Source organism: Agelaius phoeniceus, chromosome Z (genome assembly GCF_051311805.1).
Source record: "Agelaius phoeniceus isolate bAgePho1 chromosome Z, bAgePho1.hap1, whole genome shotgun sequence".
NCBI classification, from domain to species: Eukaryota; Metazoa; Chordata; class Aves; order Passeriformes; family Icteridae; genus Agelaius; species Agelaius phoeniceus.
Window position 1 is genome coordinate 3,714,350 of NC_135303.1, and position 25,698 is coordinate 3,740,047.

Below are 25,698 nucleotides of genomic sequence, written 5' to 3' on the forward strand. Positions count from 1 at the left end.
GAGCAAACTCAGCAGAAATGGCTTCTGCAGCTGCACCTACAAGTTACCCCCTGCCATGATGTGGCAGTTGAGAGTTGTAACAAAAGTTACATGTCTGAAGTGTCTCTGCTCTTCCAAGTTGATCTGTGTATAAATTTAACGCCCCTGTTGAGCTTTCTCTCTTATTATTGGCCACAACACAACCCTGGGGGTGGTAGAAAGCTGAACTGTCTCCATGGCATGGTTCAGAATTTATCCATGTAACTCAGAGCAAGGCCTCCAGAAAAATGCAGGAAGCAATTTCCAACTTTTTAGCCTCCCAGATCACAGTCCAGACATTTTTCCTTCCCTTGGCCTCTCAGGGAAGAAGTGAGCTTGTGGTGTTCTTGTGAGGATGTTGACTTTTCAATAAACAAGTAAATCATGCTCCCCAAAGAGAACAAACTACTAGGTAGTTACGAAGCTACACCATTTTACTGCTCCTGGGAGCTGTCAAAAATAAATCATGAGACTATCATGAGCCAGAGAAAAGAACATTTTACTTGACCACACTGTCTTCCCCTACTCCTCTCACCTCTTAAAAAGTGAAGGCAAGGGACAGGAAAGGGAGAAAGAAAAGGGCTGTTCCTCTTCAGTTTTAATTTTAAGCCATGCCAGGGCACCTAAATCTACTGATGACTTTATGTCCTCCTCCTTTGCATCATGGATGCTGCAAGTAGGGGGTAAAACAGCAGCATTCAATTTATTATATACTGCAAGCTGAAATTACAGTAAGTGCAAAGATGCCTTTGCTGCATAATGACAAAGAAAACTCTTTGTATCACCTCTTTGGTTTAACAGGGAAAGAAGAAGTCTCAATGAGGACCTAAAGATTGAGAGCTGGATCTTGTTTGCTTGTTTAGCATGTGACAAATCTGCAAACTGACCATGCAAATACAGCTTCAATAATGATGTTTCATCATCTGGAATAAAAACCAAGCCTTTCAAATAGATGCAGTTCTCTAGGGAAAACATTTATTCAACTGCTTTACAGAGTAAGCCAATTAAGGCCAAATATATTACTTGGAAATAGACAGGCTTTCACTGGGTACAAATATGAGCTGGCTTAACAGTATACTGTATACAAAATGTTCTTTGAAAGCATCTAAGAAAGGTAAAGGCTGAGCAATACAAGCTGAAAAACTGCTTCCTTAAGGCAAACAAAAAGTATTTGTTTATTCTTTGTTTCTTAAAAAAGTAGTACCAAAATATTTCTTCACAATTACTTCCATATTTCTAAGTAAAGATTTAATATTGTGTGAGCATGGATGGAAGATATTTATAGCCACCAAAAAAAAAAAAATCAGACACCACTCAAAACTTATATGAGAAACAGTGAACTCATGACATCATGAAAGCTTTTAGACTTAAAAGTGTTTAGAAAACCCAGAATAGCAAAACAAGTGATACACACATGACCGTTTTCCATAATCAAATTACTGACAACTGTAAATACATAGAAAAGATTACATAATTACATATAACAGATGATGTCTGGAAGCACTGGAGTAAATCATGTAACTGAAACTGCTGAGATGATTTCATGTGGGGAGTGCAGGACCTGATCTAAAACCCACTGAAGCAACTTGAAATTTTGTCTGTGGTTCTTCAGCTGGCCACGAATTCGATTACTGTTACATAAAAAGCAGAAAGATGCAGCATAGAAAATGAAAATTCAGAATTATTTAGCAACGACTTCAACTAACAAGGGCATGGATTTGTGCTCTTCTTCAGCAGCTCACTCTTAGGTGCTGTAGAGACTACTTGGCATCACTCCTGAGAACTACATACAAACACCAACCCAAGGAGGTGGTAAGTATCCCCTAAACACATGCCCCGAAAACCACATGTAATACAGAAGGTAGTCTCTCTGGATTGAAATCCATATATAACGTACATGTTATGCTGTCAACATGTTTATATTACTAATATAATAGAAATAGCTAAACAAATATCCCCTTTAGAAAGAATACTAACTAACTGTCTCAGCAAATGGCTGGTTAAGGTGTCACACCACAGCACATTCCAGTTAAAAAACTGCAATGCTGCCCGTAGCAGTCATAAATACATGTTTGTTTGATGAATCATACTGGAAATCACACATTAGCTAAAAACTGCACTTGCTCACTTCCACTCCTGGAAATCATCGCCTCCACTTCTGAAGAAGCAGAGGACAGTTTGAGAGTTAAAATCACAAATCTCGCGTTGCTGAGCACAGGGAACACAGGGCCTTCCTCCCGCTGGCCCTAGAACCAAACCCAGCGTTCCTGGCGTGAGGGCGTCCCTGCTGTCACACGGTCCTGGGTGGCAGCTGCTGTTTGTACATCCCTGCCAGGGCCTTGGCCGCGCTGTAGATCATCTGCCGGCGGGACATGCCCGTGAACACGGCGTGCCAGTCCGTCCTGCTCGCGTTCAGCACGCTCTTCTCCAGCACCTCGCCCACCGTCACCAGCAGCCCCGACCACCGCAGGCTGTAGTCCTGAGGGGTCAGGCTCTTGGCCTGCGTGTAAAAAAGTTTGAGAGGCGGTTACTGAAACAGCCTGGGATTGGTAGATTTGCGTCTGTTGTCAGATTCAAGCGAATTCCGCAAGAATCGTTCTTGTGTCAACAGACCTATGTGGAAAATTAAAGGGAGTGAGAAGCAAATTTGTCACGGACATATTTTATGAAAAATACTTTTGCTAGGATTTTTCTCCTGAGAAGCTGAGAGGCCTCAGAAACAGTATGCAAACAATGATTATCTGCTGCTGTGGAATGCAACAGGTGCATCTGGGATTGGTCTCATGTGGTTGTTTTTAATTAATGGCCAATCACAGTCCAACTGTCTCTGTTCAGTCACAAGATTTTATTATCATTCCATTCCTTTCTACTCCTTGCTAGCCTTCTGATTAAATCCTTTCTTCTATTATTTTAGTACAGCTTTAATATAGCATTTTCTTTTAATACAATATATATTATAAAATAATAAATCAGCATTCTGAAACATGGAGTCAAGATTCTCGTCTCTTCTTCTATTCTTTTAGTATAGTTTTAATGTATCATTTTCTTTTAGTACAATATAAATTATAAAATAATAAATCAGCTTTCTGAAACATGGAGTCAAGATTCTCGTCTCTTCTTCTATTCTTTTAGTATAGTTTTAATGTATCATTTTCTTTTAGTACAATATAAATTATAAAATAATAAATCAGCTTTCTGAAACATGGAGTCAAGATTCTCGTCTCTTCTTCTTTTAGTATAGTTTTAATGTATCATTTTCTTTTAGTACAATATAAATTATAAAATAATAAATCAGCATTCTGAAACATGGAGACAAGATTCTCGTCTCTTCCCTCGTCCTGGGACCCCTGTGAATGCCACCACACAAATTTCAGGTATTCAGAAATTGGTGCTACTGAAAAAAAGCCCCAAAGTTACTATATGCTATCCCAAAACAACATCTGAGGATCAAACCCCAAACAGTTTTCTGGTTATAAATTCTTCATGGAAACATTTATTTTAAAAGAATTTTCAGGCCAGAGTTAACTGAAGAATGACTCATATCTGCTGTCAGGCAACATGCAATGACTGGAGTAATTCCCAGTCTCTGTCCAAAGAAAAATAAACCACCTCCAGAAAAACTTCTTTTGGTGGTATCTGAGAACCGCACACTACTGCAGCTCATTCCGTTATTTCCACTCAAATGAACCATGGTATTTCCAATATTTAAATATTCTGATTTCAGAATTGTACATCTTTGCCAAAATAGCACATTTGAAATCAGCCTTGTCTTTCAGCTGGAAACTCTGTGTGTTCACAGGGGACTTAAGTCCAAGTATTGATCTGGAAAATGGGAATCTTGTTTTTAGGAATGAGTTTTCAGAGAGTACAGCATGCTGCCTGCTTGGTTAGTATTTCTGCTTAAACAGGAGAGTAAAACTTGTGATAGATATTGCAAATATCCAAAGTGACAGATATTGCAGAATGAGACTCTTGACTAAGAAAAGCTTTACTATAAATGTCTAAAGATTAATTCATTAACATGATGCAAAAATATTTTGCAAAAATATTCATAAATAATTCATAAGCATGATGCAAAAATATCCTCTTATCATAAATGAAAATATTTAAGTCTAATAACTTCCAGTAAGAACTAACATCGTAACTAAAATTAAAACTTCAGTCTTATGTCTCAGCTGTTAATTGGTAAGAAAACTGAAAAAGGAAAAAACTGAGAATACGTTCTCACCTGCTGAACATATTGCAAAGGCACTGGTGTTGCTTGGGTGAATGCTTCCAGGTGAATTCCATGAATTGGATCCTCAATAATCAGACATCCAATGTCAAACCACCTGCAGTGATGTGCAAATTGTTTTATTTCTGAGTACTGAGGATCACTCTGGTGAAAACCAACGTGCTAGAAGTTGAATGATGAACATTTTACAAGCCCTATTACAACTGCAGTAATAATTTAATAATGAAATTCATCAAACTGTTGTGGTATTTTGCAAGTGAAATTTGTGTATGTCACTTTTCATCCATCCATCCATCCATCCCTCATAATAGTGCACTTATATGTATGTAAAATGCATAAAATACACAGAAATACAAATTACATGAAACTTACAATCAAAGAATAAAAGGAGAGCTGGAAGGGTGGGTGTGTGGGCAGACATAATCCCTTGGCCACAGGTATTCTATTAATAATGAAGTTGCTGGTATTTTCTTGTCTTCTAATGTTCGCATTTTTATCCATGGGATGGGCTTTTATTTCTTTTTTTTGGACAGATACTCTCCTTTTGCTCTATTTTTTCATTTAGCATTTTTAGTGCAACATAAATGAGGAATTTTCTAAAGCAAATAGGAGTAGGAAGAAGTTTTAATTTTTGTTTTGCATTTATTTCCATCTAGTCTGATTTAGACATTTTATTGTCTTTTCAAAGAGGATTAACTATGACACTCAGTAGTGTGGGTAATTACTTGAAACTCCTCTCCTTTGGGCATGTACAAGCATGGTAAACAGTGGAAGAAAACTATTTAGGTTTGCATTAAGAAAAACAGCATTTTCCCTAATGTTTTGGCATTTAATTATAAAGCTGATTCAAGAATTGCCTGTCAAACAACATGTTACAAAATCAAGTTGCAATGCATTTTGAAACAGCATTTTTGTGTCTGTGGAGTGCAAGTTAGATGCAATAATACATTCTCAGTGAAAGGAAAACATAAAATACATTATTTGATAAAATCATATTGTTCTACATGCTGGAATATCTCCCAACATCTCTTCTGACACAATTTCAGAGAGAGAAGGGGGGATGCACACCCCAATGCACAAACTGTTAGCCAAATTCCAAATTTTACAGCTCCTTAATTTTTTTTCAGCTCACTCCACTGTGTTTTTACATTGTGAATCTACAAAGCCTGACAAGGATTTCTTTATATTAAGGTCTCAAGAAGCCTGGACAAAAAGCTGAACGTCATCACCAAAACCAAGCCTGCCAAAATACTTCAGACAAATCTCTTCATTCTCCTTCTCCTCCTTTCTCCTTCTCATTCTCTTCCTTTCTCCTTCTCCTTCTCTTTCTCCTCCTCCTTCTTTCTCCTTCTCCTTCTCCTCCTTTTTCCTTCTCCTCCTCCTTCTCCTCCCCATTCTCCTCCTTCTCTTTCTCCTCCTTTCTCCTTCCCATTCTCCTCCTTCTCTTTCTCCTCCTTTCTCCTTCCCATTCTCCTCCTTCTCTTTCTCCTCCTTTCTCCTTCCCATTCTCCTCTTTCTCTTTCTCCTCCTTCTCTCTCTCCTTTCTCCTTCTCTTTCTCCCCCCTTCTCCTTCTCCTCCTTTCTCCTTCTCATTCTCCTCCTTTCTCCTTCTCACTCTCCTTCTCCTTCTCACTCTCCTTCTCCTTCTTTCTCCTTCTCACTCTCCTTCTCCTTCTTTCTCCTTCTCATTCTCCTCCTTCTCTTTCTCCTTCTCAATCTCCTTCTCCTTCTTTCTCCTTCTCATTCTCCTCCTCTTTCTCCTTCTCATTCTCTTTCTTTCTTCTCATTCTCTTTCTTTCTCCTTATTCTCCTTCTCCTTCTTTCTCCTTCTCCTTCTTTCTCCTTCTCCGTCTCCCTCAAACTGCCACCAGCTCCTTACAAGGAACATTCCCAACGTGTCCCCACCCTCCTGGGGTAAATGCAAAGCTCTCACTTGTCAGGAAGCAGCTCCTCGATGAAGTTTTCCACTGACACAGCAGGCTGCTTCTCGTGGATCACTCCTGTCCGGCGCAGGCTGTCTATCCTCTCCTGGGCTCCCTGAGTGGCAACACAAGCTGTTAGACAAAACTCTGAACCACAGCTTAGTGCTGTGCTTGCAGATCAACCCCAAAAGAACCCCAGAACATGCTTTTCAAAATGACTCAATAGGGAAAAAACCCAACAACCCCAACTAGTGAAGGCCAGGAATCCCAAACAGTAACAAAACCTATGATAAAGCTAATTATTTTTTTTTTTTAGGTTTTTTTTTACATTCCAAGAAAAATACCCAGGGTAGCATGCAAAGAATTCCTAATCTGCGACAAGAATTCTTAACCTGTGATGGTTTTAACTCTCACTTAAAGCATCAGTGTATATTTGTGTTACTTTGACATTTCTACAACTTAAAAACTTCTTGGGTTTAGAGTCTTTAAGAGCTTTGGACCAGTTTTGTAAGAGCAAGGGAAAGAATCCATTTGTTGTGTTACATAGCCAACTAACACACAGGAATTATTCCCCTGAAAACTGTTATCACTCTGAAGTTGTAACAGAAATATATACAATACACTGCAGGAGATAAATAAAGGAACATGCACATTATTCTGCTTTATCTCAATATAAAATTGCATCAGATAATACACTGCTATGAGAACAGGCTTTACTCTGCAAGCACTGACACAACAGGCAGGGGGAAAGGCTTCCTTTTTCATGAATTTTTGCTTACATTTAGTAAATAGAGTATGAAAACAGCTGTTCTCAGGATTTTCACTTATTGGCCAGAACTGGTGAAACAACCTTTGCTAACCCCTCCTCTAGGGTGGCACAGCAGTTTGCAAGGCTGCTCAGGGAATTCTTATATTTCAAAGAGAACACCGATCTGTTCAGAAAGATCAAATGTTAACCAAATTGTCTTTGATCTACAGAATCAGCGGGGAGAAAAATCAATCTTGGAGACTTTTCATTTCTAACATTTCCAACATGATCTGCTGGTAACACATGAATACACTGACATAGGGACCCTTCACTTGCTGCAAATGTGTTTGCAAGAAATCTTGAAAATATTTCAAAGAGAGAGCTTTGGATTGAATGGTCCAAATTAAGGAAAAAAAGACAAAAAAACACCAAACCCACAAAATAACAAAACCAATGAACCAACAAAAAAACCCCCTCTACCCTGAACAAAACGAAACAAAAAACCAAACCAAACAAACAGAAACACCCCAACAAACAAACAACAACAACAAAAAACCAAAACACCAAAAAAATCCCCAAAGAAAATGTTTACCTATCCCAGAAACTGAACTTTACTTTACAGAAAATGAGATAATTTTGCATGAATTTCTCTTTGCTACTACTAACTTACCTTTAAGCCTGCAGCATAGCCCACAGGCTGTGGTGCAATGTTGGACTGTGCAGCCTCTCCAGTCACAACAGCCATCCCAAAGACCTCTTGAAAAGCATCCCGAATTGCTGCAACTTTCACCTCTTTATTGGAAGTGACCACTATGTCCAGCTCTCCCCCAGTTCCTGCAAAACAATTTTGCAAAGTGATCTGTAAAAAATACATCCACGCATGGGATATTCCTCCTTCCCACGGCAGCATAGTTCAAACACAGTTCTACGTCTTCTCCAGCTGCTTTTTCTCTTTCTCATGCACTGGACAATAATTCTTCCATGAAGCAAAAGCCATTTAAGTTAGGAACTGAAATTCAGATAATAATTAAGGATACAAGGGTGAAAGACAGGCAGCAGGAACTAACCTGGTTCAGCACCCAAAAAAAAAAAAATCATACCACTCATTCAAGATGACAATTCACAGAGCTTTAGGAAAATAACTCAAGGACATCCTTTTCCAAGGATGTTTTGGTGTCCTGTGAAGCATCAAGGAATATTGCATACTCTTATGAATGGGTTCAAGAACACTGATGCAGGTCATAAAATCCAGTGAACAGCTGCCAAATTACACAAGATTTAAGAGAAAGGCTCCCATTACTTTTTAGTTGTCCTTGGAATGTGAACTTCAGTGTCATTTTATTGCTCTTTTTAGATTTTAAATATCTATGGAACCAAAAAGCTTGTACAGAGTTCTAAACATTTCCTGTAGGGTTATATCTCCATAAAGAAGCCTGAGCTTTCACTAAACTTTTTCAGAATGAAACAAAACAATTCATGAATTAAATCTAAAATCATCACAGAAGACTCAAGCACACCTCACATCTGTCTGTCACAGCTGGATCACTTTTATTGTGCAGAAACACGTCATAAAACTCATCCCTGCTGTGAGAAGCTTTCTCAAGAACAGCTAATTCTTTCCTCAAAAGTGGAACATGACATCAGAGAAAGTGCCTAAGTAAAATGCATCAACCACACAAGCTTACAGAGTTTGCAGTATTAATCCTAATTCAAGAAAAGTCCCTCCACTGATAAGGGTAAACCCAAACCTTAAAATTTAATGAAAAAAACAATTAACTTTTTGGCTTGTATTTCTCAGCAGACCTCAGTTACAGGAATCATCTTATTTTTATGAATAATCACCAGACAGGCTAGAACCTCATAGTAAAACCTACTATTTGGGGGGTTTAGGGTAATTTATCATTTTATTTATCAATTGCTTTGCTGAATGGAATTAGGTGTACAGATCACTGAACTTGGAGCAATTGTTTTAAATGCTGTGCAACTATTGGACTAAAAATAATTGAGAGTATCTTTTTTTCATTGATTCCTTCTTGATATAAATCAATTTAACGTAATTAAACAAGTGCTTAAAATTGACTGCAGGCTTTTACTGAAGTTAGCCTCGCCTGACTGCTCAGGAACAAAAATACTGTCCAACAGCTTTTAATGAAGTTAAAAACTGATCCATAGCATGCTAGCAAATTACTGCCTAACAGTTTTAAGAATGGCAACTGTGCCTCATGTCTGGTTGCAGAATACAGAATATGTTCTTTTGTATTTATGGATCAGCAAATATCAAAAGCATCTATTTTTTTTTTTCATCAGAGATACTACAGAACTGAAACAAAGATTTACATGGGCTAAAAGAAACCATTTTGGACAAAATCTAGTAAAATGGAAACCTAAAATATAAGAACTAGATGCACCCTGGTAAATTCAGGGGCAGAACTCTTACATCAGGTTAAGCTCGGACACCCTGAATGTGAAATTTCATTGTACCTTGTGCATTATAAACTGAAATTACAGTTCCATATTTAATTTAAGATTCCCTGCTGTCTTTTGTTGTAAATGTACTGCTGTTTATGCTTATAAGGTGACCATTTCCTGTCTAGATAGAAATTGTCTGTTCCAGGAGTGCAGCTCAGGTAACATTTTCACCCTGTGCCAATGAAAACAGTTCAGCTCTTTTCAAGAAAGAGATTACAGAAATACTATTTATTCAGATGATGGGGGGGAAAAAAAGAAGATTTCAACCACCTCATCCAGAAGCTTTGGTAATTTCAGGTTTTGGCAATGAGGAACACGAAATTCCTTTGGCATTGCAGTAGGGAGAGCAGAGAGAAGTGGGGCTGTTGTTGAGGACATGGTTTTTGTAGAATACATTTCTACAAGGAAGTACAGGCTAAGTTTACAAACCTCTGCCCCATTTTCACAACCTGAAACTACAAAAATAATGGAGTACATATGTGGCCAAGATATATACAGACACTCCCCCTTCCAGAACTTTAGAGGTAACTATTGACTTAATTTACTCAACCTAAATCCTACAAACCAAGCGTTTTATTAGTATTACTTCCTCCTCCAGATAAAGTTGTTCTGTCAATAAACACTGGGTCAAACTCTCCAGGATACCAACAGATCCTGTTTCTAAAAAAAGGGACAGTGATGACTGCAATAGAAACCTTAAATACACTTTGTAAAATTGTGTGCATAAATCAACATTTACTGTAGCTTTGCCCTGCATCCTGCTACTCTTCTCAAATATCTTTAGAAGGCATTGCTGGCTGGCCTCACTGGTTTTATTCCCACTCCCTCCTCACTGGACAGCTGCTGGGAGATTTTCCCTTAAATGTAAGACAATTAACTACTATTCAATAATTAGGTCATCTTCCCCTGTCCTCTGCACTAGTGCAGCAGTAGTTAGCTGGGTCACCTAAAAGGTTCAGCTGAAAAAAAAAAAAAATCTCAGGAAAACAAAATAATAAAAAAATAATTTTTAATGGTTTCTTCTCAGTCTTAGCTGTTTCCTGACCAGCTTTTTTCATAGGCAGAACAAGGTCAGTACTGGCACACCTAGGAGGGGGAGCTGCTTATCAGGCTCCTAAGAGAAAAAAAGCCATGCCAAAAAAACCAAAAGCAACCAAACCACCACCCTGGACAACTGGTGCCTTTTGCTTGCTTATTTTACTCTCAGGTCAGCTACGTGTGACATGCAGTGTCCTCCAGTAACACAAAAAAATGTGAGTAACACAAAGCTTTTCTTTCCTGTTAATTTTCAATCTGTAACTGAAATGCTTTTACACTTCAAGTGTACAAATAATGGCTATTGCAGTAGCTTCTCCAGGATTTGCAGGCAATACCTGATGGTTTATCATAAACACTTACTGATATATGGAACCATGCCAGGATCCAGCGTTGTGATCATGGTCTCCACTGAATGCTTGGTTTTATCAAGAACAGATTTCACCATGGGATTCTCAGCTACACCCTAAATTTAAGCAAATACATTTCCATATTATTTTCCTGGGTTGGTTTTTTTTTTTTTTTCTCCTCAAGAAATTCAGAACGTTACAGTTAAAAAAACAAAATATTAAGCTGCTCTGTAGTATCTGCTGTGCATTAGTCAGCAAAAACACTGAATATGACTATCAGTGCATGGCTTTTCTGTTACTACCTCAGGTTTAAATATTACCTTCCTCATTAATGCAGAAACAGCCCTTGCAAAGCCAGGCAGTGCTTCTCCAGGTAGCATCCTGGCTGCCTAACTAACATGAAGGCATTATACAGATGGTTCCTGAACACTGAGATTGCTTCTACCTGTGGAAGATGCCTTTTATGTGTTCATCTGCTTAGCACAAACAGGGTGAAACAATCCGTATTTTTATACCAATCCCAAACATTAGGTTATTGCAACAATTACGTGGAAATCAGTCTTGGAACTGCAATGGGACTGCTCAGGTATCTCTGAAGAAACTGAAACAGTCCCATTTGATTCCAGACCATTAATTTGTCAATTTTAGATTGTCATAGTTTTCAGTGTTACTGAGCTTGAAGGAAATCTGAAAGAAAGGTGTATGATTTCTTAACACCAGAGGAAAAAGGGTATATCAAATTACTTCAACAACAGAAATAAACATAAGTGGGGCAACTACAGCATGAGCTCCTCTACAGGAAATTCAGGATGCATTTCTGTAAAAATTACCACAACATGTCCCAGATTCTGGCTCACCTATAAAAAGCACATACTCTGATGTGAGCTTACATACATCATGAACTTGATGGTTTCAGTATAACTAATGATTCCTCGGTCTTTTACTTAAGAAATTCTCAAGCAGTGGTTACTGAACACACAGAGCACGTGGAATGCTTGATACTTCAACCAAAATCTTTTTACTGGAGTCAGTAATACAGACTTGCTCCATAAACAGAAACATGACACCTTCTGGATGGCAGCACTAAAATGTGGATGAGATTGGCTTTCCAATTAATTTGCAAAGCTCTGGTACTCTAAGAAGGGCTGAAGAATCATGTTACAAGTAAAATGTTCTCTTCTAGAACACTGCCACCTACTGCAAATATTAGGAGGAACATAAGGACTGAATGGAAAACATTGTTTCTTAAAGGAAGAAGGAAAATGTGTTTTTATGATCATGAGAAGACATTTCTCCCTGGAAAGGGCAGCATGACCACTCTGTTCTCAGTGTACTGACGAAGGATTAATGTTCCTCTTTAAGACTGTATCAGTGGAGAGACAGAAGGTTCAGTCTGCCATGTCACAGACAACTACTTCTGCCAGGTTTTCATGCTTGAAAGGGACTGAAAAGCAAAATTCTTCAAGTGCACTGGGACAATAATCTTCTTTATTCTTCCTTCCCATGTGAGATGGGACAGAATGTGGCGCTGCTCTTGAAGACAGCTCAGTGTTGATGTACAGCCCTCAGACCTTCTTGCCACAATATTCATGATGCCACTTACATGTAGCATCTCTCTTACAGCTCCAGAAAGGTTACAGGCTAATGAAAATCTACCAGCTGATGTTGCTGCTTATTTCCTCTGTCTGATTAGACAGCATCACAAGGAGAATCTGTTTTGCACTGTGCATTCCATGCCTTCTAGCAGACTAACCTTACAAACACCTTAGATGCTTCTTTGTGATTGAAAAAATATGTAGCCTGTCTGTCCTTGAAAAAAGACAAAATATAACTTGATTGTTATAGAACAAGCATGACTTGCACCTCACAGGAATCAAACTCAGTTAATTAGGAACTCAGTTAATTTAGGAATATAAATGGGATATGCAAAGCATTTGGTAAGGTAAAACAGACTTATCTTTTTCTACATACATTCTGCATGCAGTCTTTGTGAAGTAAAAATCACCTTTCAGGACTTAAAGGGCTCTACAATTTCATCTGGTTTAAGAACATATCCATACGGAACAGGCTTTATCCCAAGTTCATATCACAGCAATCAAAACTAACCTAGAACACCTGCACTTGTACAGTCCCCTCTCTTCTATACAGAGAAGAAGTGAAAGCATAGTTTCAGCAAACTGCACTATTAAAAACAGCCACCTTGCACATGAGGCTGGAAAAAAAATTATAGTAACGTGCACTTAAAGAGTGCAACACGTCTTCCTGTAGTCAGTACAAACTGGTAATTCCTCATGAAGGCAACAGAAAAAACCCCCTACCTTTATAAATCCCCAAATTCCTCCAGCAGGTGCTCCACTCTGGGCAGTAGATACTCTGGGATCTTCATGCTCCTCAGGAAAAGTGATTGCAGAACCAGCCCCAGGAGACAAAGATGAAGAGAAAGTTGCCTGTTGAGTAATGGGATCTGCCAAAACACCTGTAAGAGAGAAATACAAAACACAAGGGTTTAATTTGTTATATTGAAGCAACGTGCAATTGTTTAACAGGAAAACAGCAGGGAGAATAAAACAATTCCAGGCAAATTCACCTCAGTTCTTGGAGGCACAAGAACAGTTCTGCTTTTTAAAGGCTAGCAGATCTAATGAATGCAATCATACCTGCTAAGAAAATTGAGACTGCTTGCACATTATGTACAAAGTTAAACAATTATTCTTTCTCTTATGACACTAATTTAAAAGCTGTTCTTTTTATTGTATTCAAATTTTCATAATAAACTCTCAGTAAAGAGAGGAGCAAGTGTTAGTCTCTGAACAAAGGCACAGGAATGTTTTCATACAACAGGAAAAGTAAATTTTCTAACACCAAGTGCTGGAAATCAATAGTAGTAGAAAAAGGACGGAAGCTTTACATATTTTGAAGGAAAACAAACTAAACAGTAGAAAAATAAAGTCAGACCCTCTGCCCTATTACTCAAGCTTATTCTAACAGATTTTCCAACACTAGCCTTAACTAAGAGTTATTTTTATTTTATGCTGCACAATTGATAGCTCTTTTTAAACATCCTCCTAATACAGACTACTTAAAAGAGATATCACCAGTGATAATAAAAGCTTGGCCCAACTGTAGCTGAGGAGAGAAATTTCCACTCCACAAGCTGAAAATGACATCAGTTCAGCAACCACAGCAACTGCCTGCATGGAAGGCATTTATTGTTATGTATTTTTAGCTATCCCAATGCAATTTCGTGGCTGGAAACAAAAAGAAGAAAGAAGCTGGTGTCATGTGTCAGACAGCTTGTTAAGAGAGATTTTCAGAACAAAACCCTGAAAATTATGAGTTTATTGTCATTCTGGGGAAACATAATGGTTGAAGGTGGCTCTCTGAGCTGAAGAAAAGCTGGCCTTTGGTGTGCAAGGTAACAAAAATAAAAGTTCCCAAACAAAAGGTTTTCCTGTGAACCTGAACGCCACCAGAACTTAAAGTGGACTCTGTCCTGGACCATGAGTGTATTTTAAAGGCTATTATACCTTGATCTGAGTAGAACTACATTAATTAAGAGTATTATCCCTTCTAAGTACAACTAATTAGGTGAGTACACCCAAAAGAACAATAAGCTACCAAGGAGATCCTCGGCCTGTCCCACGAAGAGGACAGCAAAGAAATAAAGAGTTACCTGTGACTGGAGGAGCAGAGAATGAAGGCATCAGTGGGCTCTGAGGCGCTCGGCCAGCGTGACCTCTGGTGATATCGTAGGTGGAAGACATGGAAAACCCTGAAATGGGGGGACCAGTGGGAGGTGCAGGAAGGCCAGGGCCAGCAGCAGAGCTCAGAGGAGGAGGAGGAGCAGAGAACTGGGACACGGGGGTGCTGAAAGCCGCAGGGGCAGCAGGAGGTGGGACGGGGCTCTGGGGTGGTGCAATTGTAGCAGCGGTGGCAGAAGGCACAAGTGGAAGAGAGGCCGAGGTCATCATGGGAAGAGGAACTGGGGACGCTCCAGCCGGCAAGGGGGGTGAGTAGGCAGGAGAAGATGGCATGCTTGGTGTGGCAAGGGGGCTGGAAAAAGCTACAAAAATAAGGGAAACAAAAAAAAGAGAGAAAAAAGAATTTTAGAAGCCTTGATCTCAGAGATTCAGTTATATATTTTGTTCAGACACTTCAGTTATATATTACATATGTATTGTTCAGACACTTCACAAATAATTTTTCAACCAGTCAGGGGTTTTTTTTTTCCATTCAAAGTGAATTTGAAACTTCTGCCTGAGCTTTCACACAGCACCAATGGCACTTAATCCTTGGTGACAGTGTCTTGTAGGACACGGCTTTTCCTGCATGACCCTACTTGTCATTAGCTTAAAAAGACAAGTCAACGTCTGACTACTGAATTTACAGCATCTGAAACCTGCCTCAGAAATTTCTAGCGAGCTCTGTTATTTCTGAATGACTGCTGCATCAACTGAGGATGCAGGAAGTGCTCATCTTCACACACTCCTAATACCTGGGAGGGTGGGAGCTGTTTTAGAGGTGTGGCACTGGAAAATGGACTGAACCTCAGGCAGCTCTCTCTTCTCTGGCACTCATCTCCCTGATCCCTCTGCCTTCCCCGTTTCAGCTGATCCATGGATAAGCCAATTTTCCTGTCTATAACCAAATTAAGCCAGGAAGTTAAGTCAGAAAAACAGAAATTGCCTTTTTTGCTGGCAGTAACGTGCTAAACCAGCTTCAGCATCTCACTGGCCTCAGCCTAAACACCACAGTCAAATGATATGCAAATCACACTAATGCCATGGACTTCAAACTTGGTCATATACACACATCAGTAAAAAAAAAATTGATCATCCATTCCCCCATGTGAAATCCCTTTATCTATTGTTTACATGTACCACTGTTCAGTATGTCATGTGTATTACAAAACATACACAACAGAAATTTAAAAATTATGAGATAAAGAGAAATGAAAAATAAATTCTTAAAGAGTACAAAACATTTTCTGTTTACACTGGAAATTGTTTTGATAAGATCCTATCAATATAATAATATAGTTAATTAATAATGGTTACAATAAAATATAACACAATCATTGATAGTAACTTTTTAGGGTGAGCAGTGCAACTGAAGAAACCTCAGCAATTTTTACACCTTGGTTTAACACCTCATGGTGCAGGAATTTAAAGGTCTGGTTCTACATTCAGACTATTCTGATGCTGGGCTGAAAAAATACACCTCACAGAGATCCACATGGAGGAATTGCCTTGTTGGCTGTGCTTGCTGTACCGTGCTATTCATTTCCCACTTCCACCCATAAACCACGCATTTCCTTGGAATTTAGCTGGCAAATTATCATCTTCCCTGATGTCCACAAACTGCCCTTGCAAGATGAACGTGCTGCATTTTTTAATTTTAATTTTATTTTTAATGAGTGTGTTCAAATCCCACAAAAACAGTTTGGAAGATGTTCACACAGGTCGGGAAATTCTCTTTGCAGGTTGATGTCTACAGATCTGACAGTTTTTATGCAACACTGGCATTGGTTTTGGCTGCAGAAATGAATAATGATGGAAGTGATTTCCAAATATCAGTTTTGAAAATGGTTTCTCAAAAACATGACTTTCTTATGAAAGTACTTCCTGTGTCACTCCTTGTTGAAATGTCACCTTTACCTGGATGGGGCAAATTATGAGTGCATATTTTTTTGAAAATATCAACTAGGCAGTAGTTGAAAATATCAACTAGTCTCAGCAAATCTGAGACTTTTTGTTAAAAAAAGTTAATGTCCACATTAATTTCAACAACTCTTTCAACAGACCTTGCCACTGGTAGCCAGCAAACCTCTGCCACATTAAAAAAAAAATTAAATCTTTTGTGGTTACTACCTATGTAAGTAGAAAATACTGCCAAAAACGTACTATTTAAAGACCATTTTTATACAATTAAGTTTATTGATGACATCCTGTAGCACATCATGCACTTCTGGCTCTGGTTTCTTTGCTTGTGTATGAATGAGGCAGTGAGTACATTTCATGTGTGCTAACATCTCTGGCCAGCCTACTCCAGAATCCATTTTCATCCTAGCTAAACCAACTGCTCCATCATGGGTTACATTTCCACAGTTTTAATTTAAAAAAAATAGCTTTTATTATACAACTAATTTAATGTTGTGGGCTGAGATCTTGTCAGTGTATTTGCTCTTTTAACATCTGACAAAACAGACTGCACAAGTCTGATTTAACAATCTGCCAAAAAATTAAAAAATGTGGTGTTCAGAATCTTGTAAAAAAATGGCTTTAAACTGGATGAGGGCAGATTTAGGGCAGTTATTAAGAAGAATTGTTGCCTGGCAGGGTGGGCAGGCCCTGGCACAGGGTGCCCAGAGCAGCTGGGGCTGCCCCTGCATCCCTGGCACTGCCCAAGGTTGGACAGAGCTTGGAGCAGCTTGGGATAATGGAAGGTGTCCCTGCCATGGCACAGGTGGGACAAAATGGTCTTCAAGCCCTTTTCCACCCAAACTGGATTGATTCTGGGATTCTATCAGTATTAAAACACAAGTCATTATTCAGGTTTACCACTGTCCCCTGTAAATCTGTTTTAACTCCCTTCTATGCCACTCATCTAACTGTGATCTATAGTAGAAAGTATTATTTCCCTAGCCTTGCCATCCTTAAAAACTACAAGTGCATCCACATCACTTCCTGCAAGAGTTCCAAGAATTAAAAAAAAAAAAAACTGCTAAAAATATTCTGTGCGAAATCAGATGCATCACAGATAAAGAGCCCACTTCCATGATTAAGAAACAATTTAAATCCTTCCAATTAGCCTGGAGAAGAGAACTGCAATTATGCTGATTGCAACTGGTTTTGTAGTGCTTCAGAAGACTGAGTGAAGGTTTCTGCACCTAAAGTGACAGGCGTGGCAGCAGCAGCAGCCTCCCCTGCTGTGCTCGGAGGGGGAGTGCCGGGCGGAGTCGTCTCTATCCCACTCTCTTCCATCATCTTCCTTCAGCTACAAAAAGCTGTGAGGGGAAAAAAAAAAAAAAAAAAAAAAAAAAAAAAAAATATATATATATATATATATATGAAGTGAAATAAGGGAAAAGATTTTAAATTCGAATACAAAGGCCACAACACAATTATTTACATTCCCGAACAGAGCAGGTAATTCAAATACCAACCCCAGGGAAAAAAATAGAAAACCACTGACTTATCTCAAGTGCAAAATTATCCAGTTTGTCCCCCCTTCTCCTGTATCTTCCCTTTATTTTTAGCACTGTGATAATACCTCAAACTCCCAGACTCTTTCTAAAAGCCCAGCTGTGCCTGCCCAGCTACTGCTTCCAAAATACACTGGTGGCACTTGGAAGAATGATAATTCAGAAGTAATTACACATCATAAACCCCATACCCCGTTGCAAGAAAAACTTAACTACAGGGTACAATTCTGCTGCATTAATGCACGACCTGTTGCTTCCAGCATGATAAAAATTATACTGACACCAAGTTTTCCAGTACAGCCAATTCCTGTAAAATCCATACACCACCCTTCTCTGGTGATGTTAACAGAAGTGGAAGCAATTGAAGGCCTTGGTTTTTATTTTGAAGGCCAGAAGAATCTTTTGATATATTTGAATAAACCTTTAGGATGTACTACTTCTAAAAAAATTAACAGTATTAATGTAAAAGGTCTCAGAAAAGTAGAAAAAGTAAGATTTTCATGAACACCAGGAGATTTTCAATGCTTTAGTGCAGCAGCAGCTTACAAAAAGTCCTGCTTCTTCACAAGTCTGGTAAATTACCTGTACCACTACCTGAGGCAGCAGTCCTTGAAGAACTTATACTGAAAGGAAAGTCTTGTATAAAAGACTTGCATAAAATTACTTTTGTAGAAAGTAATTATATGTATAAAAAATATATAGGCTTAAAACATTTTCTACCATATCCATTACATCAGTGGCTACTGAAGACTGCCAGCTTATTGCCTGTCAGAATTCAAAGGCTTAGATAATTTGTTGAATAAAAATACATATATATATATATAAAAGAGCTCCACTTATAAAAACACAGGGGCTTTCCTCTGTTTAAAAAACAGAAGTAAAAAATCCTCATTCTCTCATCGTTGTTTCAAAGATGTATAAAACCCTCAGCTAAATGTGAAGGAAAAATTACTATTATTACCAAACTGAAAAATCCAGAGAGCAGGACATCAATGTCAGTCTTCACAAGTGCACTCAAGAGTTTCCAAAACAAATGAGAGCATCAAAATCACACAGCAGAAGCCACAGACCCTCTGACAAATTAGTATGATCTGCATTAAGTGATTCAGGATTAAATGCTTCAGCCCAGCCACGGGGAGCAAGTCAACGTGGCTTTATGTGCAGCACTCTTCAACAAGTTCTTGTGACGGATGGATTTTGGGTTCTGAGCATCTCTAATTCACTTAAAGGCTTCTGTTCAGATGGGATGAAAGGGTCAGTAGCTGCCCGGTGGGGAACAGACTGTCCTCGCAAAGTACATCTCATCGTCCCATAAAAAAGAAATACGAACTCTTCCGTTAAACTTTACTAAGGGCAGAAACTTGAAATTTATGATTTTTGTCTTTTAATCAGTCTACAGGAGTTTACATTCCTCTGCACAGAGGTATTTCTTAAGTTATTCTTCCAGTTATACACTGCAAAGGATGAAAGAATTTTCCACTGTGCAATTAAAGTAATCACTTTAAAAAACATTTTTTTGAGGCTCTTCCAATGTGCTGCTTGATTTCACCCAATGCCATGATTAAAAGCTGCTGAGAGGTGCTTACTACTTAAAATAAATTCTGTGGCCATGCAGAATTACTGGTAAAGTTCCACGGAGCAACTTTCCAAAAACTCTGTGCAAGGATTTTTCAAATTTTCAGAAACTTGTTACAGTGGTGGTGCTGGGGGGTGGGAGAAGGGGCAACCCCCCAAAAAGCCACCTGACATCTGGAAAATCAGGAATTAGTAGAAATACAAATAAATCTGAAGCTGTTCTTTGCTTTTAACTTCACAATAGGAAAGGTTAAGGGCAGAAACAATAATTCCAAATGTGCAAAAAAATCATGGCAGCTGCTGAAATATGCTAAAAATCCCATATGGAACTGCACAAACAACAGCTTTCTGTACACTGATTTTTCGACATGATCCACTTGCGGTTTGCAGGTACTGCATTATGAAAAAAGTAAATAATTTAAAGAAAAAAATAAGGGCAAAGACCAGGCACAGGAAGGAAAGCAGAAAGCACAATGGGTAACTTAAAGCTAATAGCTCACAGTGTTGAAATAACCCAGCACCACAGATTGTTAAAATGATCCTACAGAGTGTTTATGAACATATCTGGGATTACCAAACCCAGCAGTGTGAGAGGAATGGGTGGAAGGAGAAAACCATGGAAAAAAAGGACCCAAGAAATCCATCAGCAGTGTTCAGTCCTCAACAAAAATTCCAGAGGGGGTTCCCAACTTCCCTCAGGGGAGATGCAGGGAAAAGGTTTCCCAGTAGGATGAGCCTACAATTTCTTAAGGACTGTCTTTTCAGTGACTTGAGAAAAAACCCAAATGCTATAATAATAACTCTTCACAATCCAAGCCACAGACACACAATTTGCAACAGGGAGCACCTGGAAACTCAGCCTGACTTCTGAAGGAAGTGACTTTTGTGCCTTTTTGCAAACTAGAACATTTTGGTTTACTGAACTGACGGGGCAAAGGAGAAACCCAGAGACAGGGGAAAGTGAAGCACATGGAATTGAGGTGAAAACAATTTCAGTACTGCCATCTAGTGATTCGCGAGCAGAAACTGCAAATGAGATAATGCCACGTCTTCCTAGAAGGAAATCCTGGTTTGCTTTTATATGGAAATTAAAAAGTAGGGATATGGTGATGAGAAATACAGAAAAAATGTATTTCCAGTGATCAGTCATCCTTACAACAAACCCTTTAGGAAGTAGAAGCATGAATTTTGCCTGACCAATTATTTTCTTTTAAAAAAACCCTTTTCAGTACAACGAAGACACTGTAAGGATGATGCTAAATCCTCATATTACACAAAGGAAATACAGTACACCCACAAAGTCTGTCTCTAGAACTGATTCTCACCAGCTGAACCTCATCCATTAGTCTAAAACAAAATCTCAGCCATTAACCTAAATCTCAAACCAGGTATTGATGCTATGTATACTGAACAGAAAACCAGACTCAAACTCTGACTGAAATTTTTAACAGGGCTTGTGCTAAAAGCAGGAAGTAAATAATTTGATTTAGAGACTAGAATGGCAAGTTATTAATCTTTTCACTTTATTTTAACAGAAAGTAATTACATTTGTGCTAATATTTTGCAATCATCTTAACGACTTAACCACACTTCAAAAGCATTCTTCAGGTTATTACTCTAAAATACAGACATTCACAGCTAATGGTAAGATTACCTACAAATGGGAGATTAGCAGATTTCATGTGGATAAAAACACATCATCTAGAATCAGCTACACTTCAGAGTTTAAAATGAGGTGTATTTCCAGTCATCTTTAATTGATCCCTTCTTCTGTTTCAGTAGGTGCTCCTGCTAATAAAAAACCCACAAAAATCCCAAACAAAAAACCAAAACAAAACAAAAAACAACCCTCCCATAAAACCCACAAAAAGAAACCACAATATATTTAAGCACACTAAGACAGGAAACTGCTCTCTAAATAGAGCCTAAAATGAAACATAACCACTAAGCTAGAACACTAAATTGAAATGTCACTAAACGTTTTGACTTTAATCACACTAGGCATAACTTTTAATCAAGTTTTCACATGCTGCAGGCACTGCTCGTGGCTAAGCTGCACCTCCAGAATGAGGCGCAGCTAACACCGAGCAAATGGCAACACTCTTCCAAAAATGAAACCAAACCAGAACTGGACCCTGAGCACGTTTAAAACTTTCTTCTGAAAAGTTCCTCGTGGTTTTTTTTCCCTCTCACTTTAGAAAGGGAGAGCACTAAGGAAATCACTTTTCTCCGTGCAAAGAAAGCGCACAGAGAGGCCATCAGTTTAATCACCTCGTGTGAACGACTCGTTCCCAAGTCCAAAGTCTTAATGAGAGGTAATCAGGAGAGGGGATAAACAACACAAAAAAAAACAAACCCAGCAGGCCAACCCCCCCAGAACTCTCCTATATACCTGATTTCTGAGGCTTTGGGCTCTTTACTGAGGTCATACCTCGAACAATGGGTGTGAGGTGATCCCTTGACTTGAAACTGAGGTGGCAGATAACTTTTCATGATTGAAGGCCTTAGAGGAGGAAACTGAAGCTAAGCCAACTTTCCCTCCCAATTCACAGTGAAGCTGATTGCACCAGGTAAACAGTACTGTGCACTTATTATTTTGGGGCTCTGTTTAAGTTGTGCTTCCTCCAAGTTAACATGGGCACTTCAAAGATGTGACATAAGCTAGAAAATCCACAAATGAAATAACTGTGCAACGGCCTAATTTGCATGCTTCGTGGTATAGCTTAATGCAGAATCTGATGTATTGAACTGTCAGTAAATAGTGAAAAACATTCACACTAAAAGGGAGTAGGTTTAGGTCAGATAATAGGAAGAAATCCTTGACTGTGAGGGTGGTGAGGCGCTGGCACAGGGTGCCCAGAGAAGCTGTGGCTGCCTCTGGATCCCTGGAAGGGTCCAAGGCCAGGTTTGGACAGGGGTTGGAGCACCCTAGGATAGTGGAAAGTGTCCCTGCCCATGGCAGGGGATGGAACAAAATTATCTTTAAGGCCCCTTCCAACTCAAACCATTCTATGATTCCACATTCATCACATAAATTATGTTAACCACAGCACCTGCATAACCTTTCTACCTTAAAAGAAACCCCAAAAAGCAACACCAAAGAAGCCTTTTCACCAGTGTGCATGAGAACTAACACACACCAGGACAGCTGGAAACACCAGGCATGACAGCAAGGGCTGTTGGCCTTCCCTTGCCATTAGTGCTGGCAGAGTCCACAGACACATAAACCCAGCAAGCTCCATTTTCCCAAAGGCTGCCTGACCTCATCAGAATCATTAGAATGTCAATTATTTCACATTTTCACGCCACTGCCAACCCTCAGGATTTGCAGCAAACTACACCACCCCCCCCCCCCGCCTCCCTTTGCTATCAAATATTTCAGTATCACAAAACCCTCTCAAAGCCTCACACACCAGTGATGGCTGCAGCAGGAGAACTACATCTTGAACTGAGTAACACCGTGAAACAACAGCACCAAAGAAACAGCCAGACCCAGCCCATTCCAACAACCCGCTCCCATCGTTTTTCCAGGGTATGGATATCACAGGGCGTGATGCAACAGCTCCAGCACTTTCAGAGCCATTCTCCCAAAAGAAATAATGCGGGGTTTTTTTAATGCGATAATAAAACCAAATAAATCATACAAAGAGCAAATCATGCCTCCAGAGACACCACAAGAAAGCAGTAAGGCGCCTGAAGCACCATTTCCCTCCGGCATTAACAGAAAGTGAGGATGAACCCGCAGGCATTTTACCAGGACCAGCACTCCCATTCCTCGCTGCGGGGCTGTAATTCGCTGCCCCGAGGCTCCGAACAAGCCGGCACCCACACTCTCCACGCAGGAGGAAACCCGGCCTGAGGCAGGAGCACGACGGCACCGGCAACCCAAGGAATCACCGGCATAAACCGCACCGGGAATTCTGCGCAGTGCTGCTCCCCGACCCTCACCTCACAGCGAGCCTCAGCGCTGGCAGCCCTCGGAGCGCAGGAGCCGCCGCAGCCCCGCAAGGACGCGCCGGGTCAGAACACGAGGAGCGAACCCCGCACCTCCCGCAGCCGCTCCGGGCCCCGGCACCGCCCGGCCCAGCCCTCCGGCCGCTCCTCCCCGCCGCCGGGAACCACGCGTCAACAACGCGGCGCCTCCTCCCGCCGCCAAAAGTGCCCTCACCTAGATCGATCCCCCCGTCCCGTGTCGTCTCTTCCCGGCCTTTCCCGTCCCACGGATACACGGAAGGAGGCCGCAGCCGGCACCGCCTCGGACTTCAACTCCCAGCATTCTGCGCGCCGCCGCCGCCGCGCCATGCCACGTCTCTCACGGCCGGGTCCAACGCCCCTCGCGGGGGGGGTCGCACCCCCGTCTTGCGCACTCAGCTTGGTTCGCTCCGCACGCATATAAAAACGGCGGCGCGGGCGGGCTCTCGGCAGCGCCACGTTGGCGGCGTGAGAGAGCGACTGGGGGGGAAATGTGGGTTTGAATTACGTAGGGCTTTTAGAGTTCAGCCTTAAAAGGACAGCCTTACAACGCAATCGGGCATCCTGTGTAGATCTCTAATTGTAGAGATTTGAAGTACGTCTCGGTTGAAGTGATTTGTTCACAGAGTGAATTAGGGTGGGAAAAGCCTCTGAGGTTATGGAGTCGAGACTGTGACGAGCTAGCTCCCTCAGCCTCTCCTGGGACTCCATTCCCTTCCCAGGTCTGTTCCGTTCCCTGGCCACGCTGCAGCCCCTCCATTGCCTGCGTGAGGGCCCAGAGGGGACCCAGGCCTCGAGGTGCGGCCTCAGCAGGGCCGGCACAGGGACGGGCCCTGCCCCGCTCCTGCCGCCACCCCAGGGCTGGCACAGCCCAGGGGCCATCGAACTCTCGGCCCCCTGGGCACCAGCGGCACCGTGGACATGAACTCCTTCCCTGCTTACGAGAGAAGGAAAAATTACATGGTTAATTAAGCCATGCAGGATTGACACTCCATTAGGCTCCCATTGCAGCTAATGCAGGAATTTGGAGGGTATTTCAGTTAAAGTCTGAAAAATAAGACTAAACAGGTAGACTTCTTTTTGAATCTACATATGATATTAAGAAAAATTTAGCAAAGCCAAGTAGTTTTAAATTTGACAGATTTCAAAACTTTTTTTCAGGAGGTAGTTTTCTCTCCTTGTGGTATCTGCATTTCGCAGTAGAATTTAAGGTTGGAGAAATGAGTTAAGAAGGAATCTAAGTGAGGGAAAAAAGCTGAAGATTTTCTGTGCCCTCTGACTTTCCCAAAACTGTGCTATTCCAGTGACAAAAAATGTTCTCAGCCGTGATGGCATTTTACATTTTGCTTGGAAAACAGCAGACTATGTGAGAATCCAGAGCCTGTAATACACCCTAGCAGATGCATCCTGGTGGAAAATAAATTTCTACACTCACTACACTCTGAAAGAAACACACATCAAAATACTGCCAGAATTCTTATGTTCAAATCCAATTGGTTTACGAGTTGAAGTGTGCAGCTCTTCAATATGTTCCCAGATGTAGTTAATTTAGAATTTCTTGTTGGAGAGGTGCTGTGAGTGAAGTGCCTCTAGAGTCAGTGTACTCTCATGCTGTGTGTGCCTGGAAACGTCTGATGGAACAAATAGCATTATTTTGTTCTCCTAGATTGTGGTAAAACAAGCTAGATGGAAGCACCCATTGAAACGAACAAGACCAAAGGTGTTAACCAAGAGAAGAGAAGCAGGGGATAATACGCGCCTTCAGATTTTTTGTAAATCTTTGCCAGACATGTTGATGCACATTGCTTTGTGTCAATGAGAATGATGAGCCTATTTAATTGTGACCAATGATTTAATTACATGCTTTGTTAAGGAATACATAAAAAGAACACATGCAGCAATAATTAGAAAATGTTAGAGAAACGAGAATTAAGAGGAAATGTAAGAGATGAACAAAAGCTGAAGCTCCAGTGACAAAAAACATCCTCAGCCTTGATGCAGGGGAAAAGAAGGAAGGAAAGGCAGGGTCAGGGGGTGGTGCTGGAAGGAAGGGATTCTGGAGAGCAGAAACCTTAGCCACGGGGTGGCGGCCATTTTGGGGCACCTCTCTGGAATGTGTGAGGAATGGGTTTTGGGGAACAAAGCAACCTTGAACATTCTTGGGATTAGCT

At 40.4% G+C, this 25,698-nt stretch overlaps 1 protein-coding gene across 3 annotated transcripts; it reads right to left on the minus strand.

Annotated features, from left to right (window-relative positions):
* Positions 1-971: 971 nt before the first annotated feature.
* Positions 972-23,863, minus strand: PRRC1 (proline rich coiled-coil 1). Of its 3 annotated transcripts, none has more exons than XM_054653382.2 (9): positions 23,724-23,863; positions 17,666-17,782; positions 14,450-14,839; positions 13,095-13,252; positions 10,790-10,892; positions 7,593-7,756; positions 6,186-6,289; positions 4,247-4,349; positions 972-2,518 (listed from the first exon to the last, which is right to left on the minus strand). In XM_054653382.2, the coding sequence occupies exons 2-9, from the start codon at positions 17,760-17,762 to the stop codon at positions 2,309-2,311; spliced, it is 1,329 nt and encodes a 442-aa protein (XP_054509357.2). In that variant the 5' UTR covers positions 17,763-17,782; positions 23,724-23,863; the 3' UTR covers positions 972-2,308. The 3 variants fall into 3 exon arrangements, with proteins under 3 accessions (XP_054509357.2, XP_054509356.2, XP_077027642.1); XM_054653381.2 differs by lacking the exon at positions 23,724-23,863 and adding an exon at positions 23,504-23,642; XM_077171527.1 differs by lacking the exon at positions 23,724-23,863 and adding an exon at positions 23,310-23,443.
* Between the last annotated feature and the right edge of the window lie 1,835 nt (positions 23,864-25,698).

Excerpts from the sequence above, each read along its gene's own strand:
- PRRC1 (XM_054653382.2), bottom strand. The coding sequence starts at position 17,762 with ATGATGGAAGAGAGTGGGATAGAGACGACTCCGCCCGGCACTCCCCCT. Across the intron at positions 14,840-17,665 it reads TGCCACGCCTGTCACTTTAG|CTTTTTCCAGCCCCCTTGCC; the intron begins GTGCAGAAACCT and ends TTATTTTTGTAG. Across the intron at positions 2,519-4,246 it reads CTTTGCAATATGTTCAGCAG|GCCAAGAGCCTGACCCCTCA; the intron begins GTGAGAACGTAT and ends TTTTACACGCAG.